Raw genomic sequence first — 6,537 nt, forward strand, 5'->3', positions numbered from 1 at the left:
GAGATTTCGTGTTCGGCGCACACGAACAAAAAACGGGCACAAGCCGGCACGGAACGGAACGATCCGACCGTTGGTAAAAGACAGCGACGGCCGGGCCCCGGACAACCGGTGGCCAGCGAAGCCGGTCGCTAAAAGTTCGCGCAAGCGCACCTCTGCGTCGGACGTCCGCGGGACGACAAACACACGTGTCAAACGGACACACCGTCTGCACCAGGCGCGGAAAGGCTCAAGCTCGAACATCCTCCCCCTATGGGAGGCCTTGCCTCACATATCGTGGAATAACAGTAGCCGAGAATGCAGGAACCGTGGTGTACGCCTCAATATGGAATCCGATCTTCGTGACGGCGGTTATAGTTGATAAAAAAACTTCATCACATAAGGTGAACATATAGTTTATAATAATGAACATAAAACAAAGAGAAAATACATATACTATGAAATATAAAACAAAATATTAAAGTAACAATATGTGTACATATCTATATAATGAATAGGAAAGAATACAAAATATAATATAAATAAAAATAATTAATAATAATGAAAAAAAAAACAAAATGGCTTTTTTTTTTTTTATATATTGACCAATGGGTCATTGAGCACCCGCCCAACACTAAGCGATTGACAACATCTTTGGTAATCGCGCATAGCATAAAAAATTAAACGGTCGGGCCGAAGCAATGTGCTGGAATGTCGGCACGCATGGTACCCACCAAGCCCCAACCTGTACTCTACGCGACAAAACGAACATTACTTGGTGGGTAACAGCACGAGTTTGACCACTGGTCGTATGACGCTACCTGCTCGGGTTAATACTCGAGCGACACGGACATGACCATCGGTACCGGGAAACAACTCTACTATACGGCCGAGTCGCCACATCAACGGCGGATTTTGGTTGTCTACTACTACGACCATATCGTCTACTTTGACGTTGGGGACACCCTTGGTCCATTTGGACCTCTCCTGTAGCGTAGTCAGATACTCAGAGGACCAACGGCGCCAAAAGGATTGATGGCACTGATCCATCAACTTCCACCGATCGGTTAAACTACGGGTGGACTCTGGACCCGATCTAGGCGGTACGGTGAGAAGCGGTTGACCTATTAAAAAATGACTAGGTGTCAAACACTCGAGGTCATGCGGGTCCGTCGAGACGGGCGTGAGCGGACGCGAGTTTAGAACGGCCTCTACGCGCGCTAATATAGTCGTAAACTCTTCGTACGTGAAGATATGTGTCCCTATGACTCGTATTAAAAGTCGTTTCGTCGATCGCACCGCCGCTTCCCATAAGCCTCCGAAGTGGGGGGCGCTAGGCGGATTGAAGTGCCATTCGCAGATAGCACGCGAATTGGCAATAGCGGCCCGGCCTTCCGGGCTGTGGATAAGCGCGCGTAATTTCTTATCAGCCCCGACGAAATTAGTGCCGCAGTCCGAAAACACATCGCTCGGTAGACCTCGACGGGCAATAAAGCGATCGAACGCGGCTAGGAAGGCATCGGTCGACAGATCGGTTACAACTTCGAGGTGGACAGCTTTCGTAATAAAACAAATGAAGACCGCTATATAAATTTTGAAAACGCGTGATTTGCGCAGTCTGGTCTCACGCATTTGTAAGGGGCCCGCATAATCGACGCCGACACGGTCGAAGGCTCGTCGCTGTTGGACGCGAGTGTCGGGCAAATCCGCCATTAACGGTTGAACACGTTTGGCATCAAACCTTACACATATAGAACAGTTAGTAATGACACGATGCAACACCGATCGAAGCGAGACAATCCAAAATCGACGTGAAATAAGCGCAGTAAGAACTCGCGGGCCGGCGTGACACGTCACCCGGTGCCAACGGTGGCACAATAAATAAGCGTAATGCGAATGCTTAGCTAACAAAACCGGATGCTTACAATCATAAGCTAATAAAGAATGCCGCAGTCGTCCGCCAACGCGAATCACGCCTACCGGATCGATAAAGGGCGCTAAACGGGCAAGTGGCTTCGACGAGACATGCTTACCCGTCGACAATTCGCGTAACAGAACGGCGAAATGTACGCGCTGGGACTCAGCCTCTAATATGCGAGCGGCGCTATCTATTTCTGACTTTTGCAAATATGCGGGCGCATTGTGGTCCGGTTGTCGACGTACTCGACGAATACCGGCGGCAATAAACCGGCGCATATACGCTACTACTCGTAACATGCGGTCGTAATTAGAAAAACGATTAAACCATTCGACTTCAATTTCGTCAACACAGGCGGCGCAGGACGCTGGACGAAGTTCGGGCAGGTCACACAACGGTAACGGCGAATGAGCATCGTCCCCTTCCGACGGATCGCCATACGCTAAATGTGGACCGTGCCAATACAATTCGTGCTGCGCTAGGGCAGCCGGCATTATGCCACGCGACGCGCAGTCGGCGGGGTTATTGACCGAGTCAACATGCCGCCATCGACAATCCGGCAGTAAAGTGCGAATTTGGTGCACTCGATTCGACACATAAATTTTAAAAGCTTCGTGCGGGGCACCTAACCATGATAATACTATCGTAGAATCTGACCACGCATTTATGCCGACAATATTTAATTGCGGGGCCAAAATGTCGCGAACGCGACTTAACCATCGAGCCAATAACAACGCGGCATTTAATTCTAGTCGGGGAATGGTTAATGATTTTACCGGCGCTAATTTTGTTTTCGTACCAATTAAACATACGGACGCGTTAACATCGACGTCAACCATGCGCACGTACACGACCGCCGCGTAGCCGAGTTGCGAGGCGTCACAAAAACCTAGTAAATAGCATGGTGCTCCGTGGCTCGATTTCAAATAACGCGGAACCCTAATATTTAATAACGACGGTAAGTCGGAGACGAACGCGACCCATTCGTCGTGAATCTTGTTTGGTAAGGGCTCATCCCAAGTCATGCCAAGTTTCCAGGTCCGCTGCATAATAGATTTAGCTAAAAATACCGCGGGAGCGAACACACCTAGCGGGTCGAATATACGCGCTACTAAAGAAAGAATGCCGCGTTTGGTGCATACGGGTGCTGCAGAATCGAGACTTAGTGCGCAACAAAAATAGTCCCCATCGGGATGCCATTGTAAGCCGAGCACCTTAGTACCGTAGCCGTCGACCGATTCGAACGGCATAGGCGCACACACACGATCTGTGGCTGGCACCGCGTCTAAAACGCATGACGTATTTGACGCCCACTTTTTCAGCTCTAATCCCGCTTTGTGCATAACAGAGATTAAATCGGACTGTAATTTTAATACGTTCGAAATCGTATCTGCTCCGTCGCAGATGTCATCGACATAGGTCTGACGCGTTAGCGCGTTACGCACAAACTCGAAATTATCGCAATCATCGGATGCGATAGTTTGTAGCACGCGTAGAGCAAGATAAGGCGCGCAATTAACGCCGTACGTAACGGTATTTAACTCGTATTCTACAAGTTCGTCGTGTGGCGACGGTCGCCATAAAATATGTTGGAATTGACGATATTCCGGCAAAATTAATATTTGTCTATACATTTTGCAGATGTCGGTCGTAAAAACGTACTTGGGGACTCGAAATCTTGTCAAAATGTCGACTATGTCCTGTTGTAATTTAGGACCGGTAAACAAGCAATTATTCAATGACGGTCCGCGACTACTCTGCGCGGAAGCGTCGAATACGACGCGTATTTTATTTTCGTCGATCGCCGGACGATACACCGCGTGATGCGGAATAAAATAACGTCCCGGGGACGTCGCGACGGACATATGACCTAGCGAAATGTATTCCGACATGAACTGGACATATAATGCTTTTAATTGAGGGCTCGTAACCAATTTACGTTCAAGCGCGTCAAAACGTCGCACCGCGAGTTCGCGGGACCCGTTAAAAGTATCAGCTGACGGCGGCGCACGAAAAGGCAACGGTACCGAAAAACGGCCGCACGGCAAACGTACAGTCTGTTCACAAAATAACTTTTCACAACGCCCCTCGTCGGTAAACGTCGCGGGAGCAGCCTCTGGCTCCTCAACTTGCCAAAACCGTTCCATTAACCCTTCAATGGAAACAGTCATAGCGACCGGCATCGATTGATACGGGTGAGCCTCTCGGTCGGACACTGGACCAATTAAGATCCAACCAAAGACCGAACTAAACGCCGTTGGTAACGCTTTGTCCACCGAAAATTTCCGACCGTCCATTATTGACGCGTATACATCGCCGCCTAATAATACATCAATAGGTGAAGTGATATCGAATGACGGGTCGGCGAGCGCGAGATTAGAGTACCTATCTTTAACGCTCGAGTGTAACGTTGTTCGAGGCAAATCACCCGTTATGGCGGGCAATACCCACGCATTTATGGAAAGCACAGGTTCGGACGCAAACCGCGGCTGTACGTTACACTCAACGCGACCTTGGACATTTACTACAGGAACTCCGGATAAACCGCTTACCGGGGCTGTCCAACGGGAGCGCTTAAGGCCTAATCGATCGGCACACGCACTCGTAACGGCGCTTATCTGCGACGCGCAATCTATCAATGCGCGCATTGTTTGCCACGAACCGGAACGATCGCGCATATGCACTAGCGCGGTACCTAAAATTACAGACGACGCCTGGTGTGGAGGGGGACGCGGCACGGACGCGCATAACGACGCTTCGGCAGCCGGTGGCTCGTTTCGAACATCGCGATCTCTACTGGACGATTTATTATGATGAAGAAGCGAGTGGTGTTTGCGCGTGCAGTTCTGACAACTTGATTTAGCATTACACTTGGGAGCCCAGTGCTCGTCACTAAAACAATTAAAACATAATTTTTTATCGCGCGTCCACCGAGCACGCTCGTCGGGGCCCCAATTCTTGAACCGCGAACACGATGTTAGAGCGTGCGAACCCGCACAACATAGACACGTATTATTAGATTTGGAGGTGACTAAAGACGTCAACCGAGGCTTCCCTGAGTAATCTCCCCCCTTTCGGAACTGACCAGTCGACTTTGACGGCGCATTACTCGCACTATTTTTGTGGGATTCGCCCACGACTTCGAGAATGGCCACCCGGGATCGGAGAAAGGCTAATAATTGTCCTATCGACGGGTAATCTACTGAACTGTTCGCCTCAAATAACTTGCGGGTAGAAACAGGTAGACATCGAAACGCTATAGAAAATAAAATAAAAGACCCAACGTCTGGTATTTTTAGCGCGTCTAACAATGAGATGGATTCACTACACGTTCCTACAAATGCGTTCAAGTCGTTAAGCGACTCTTGTGTCATGGTCGACGATTGCAATAGCTTGTCGACGAGTGACGTTGCAACCAAACGCGGTCGATTGAACTTATCGGACAAGGTGTTCATTACTAACTCGTAATTGTCCGCCGACACCGGTATGCCTCGAACAGCATCGGCTGCGGCGCCTTTTAAGCAACCTATTAAATAATACATTTTATCGATGTTCGATAAATTGTGTCGCGTATCGACAAGCGCGGAAAATCTGTCGCGAAAATTGGGCCACGATCGGTAATCACCCTCGAACGTGGGTAGAGGTATATCAGGTAAGCGGGAAAGTGACTTAACCGGATCCTCGCGCGGTTTCTGAACACTTGATGTCCCATTTCGGAGATATGACAAGTCGACGGCGTCGACACCTGTCGGGATTAACCGCTGGGCGATATTTTTAGCCGCGTGAATTAGTTGGCGTACCTCCGCTGTCAGCTCGGGTGAATAGTCGGTGAGCTTATCGGACGCCGATAAAAGATCTAATACGGAATCGTCATCTGTCCTAAATTGAAACCATAGCGCGTCTAAATCCGCCGCGTTTAACGCAAACTCTGAGGCTAGATCAGGCTCCGATTGTACGCGCAACGCCATAGCATGTATAGCTCGAATCTGCGATATAATGGTAGTACGCTTTACTTTAGCACGCGCGAGCAGGCGCGAAATACGCTCAATTTCTTTCTCGTCAGCCATTACGAGCAAAATGTAATATAACCTAAATATACAAATATAATATATGACACAAATACAAAGAAAAAATAAACTATGTCGCCTATACGCACCGTAGGAAACACTATGTAGATACCAGCCCACCAAAAAAACCAACACACCGCTACCGAACCCCCCACAGAAGTCGGAAACCACGCTCTGCTACCAAAAATGTTGACGCCGTGTCCGATCCTACTTTTGGAAATTCGCGGTTATCGGACACGACTCGCAATGTGTTAGAAACGAAGAAGGTGACCCGGTATATGTATAAATATAACAAGAATATAACAATGTCGTAAATTGACACAAATAAATATAATATTAGGTCAACACGGGGCCCCAAAATAATTACAATAATAGCATATAAATAATAATAATAAATAACATCAAAATATGAATTTTACAATAAATGACCTGATTCAGGTGGCGGCGCGATCCCACGATCCAAGCTGGCAATCTTCACTGGTCTAAACGTGGTTTTTCCTTTTTTGGTGTCACTGGACAACCAACCGTGCACACACGTACACCGTGTAGAGCTGAAGCAATAATCAAATAAGTCGA

At 48.4% G+C, this 6,537-nt stretch overlaps 1 protein-coding gene across 1 annotated transcript; it reads right to left on the bottom strand.

Moving 5' to 3' along the window:
- Positions 1 to 747: 747 nt before the first annotated feature.
- Positions 748 to 5,961, bottom strand: LOC132925820 (uncharacterized). The gene has a single exon (XM_060990185.1). The coding sequence runs from the start codon at positions 5,959 to 5,961 to the stop codon at positions 748 to 750; it is 5,214 nt and encodes a 1,737-aa protein (XP_060846168.1).
- Between the last annotated feature and the right edge of the window lie 576 nt (positions 5,962 to 6,537).

The sequence above is a fragment of the Rhopalosiphum padi genome, chromosome 1 (genome assembly GCF_020882245.1).
Source record: "Rhopalosiphum padi isolate XX-2018 chromosome 1, ASM2088224v1, whole genome shotgun sequence".
NCBI classification, from domain to species: domain Eukaryota; kingdom Metazoa; phylum Arthropoda; class Insecta; order Hemiptera; family Aphididae; genus Rhopalosiphum; species Rhopalosiphum padi.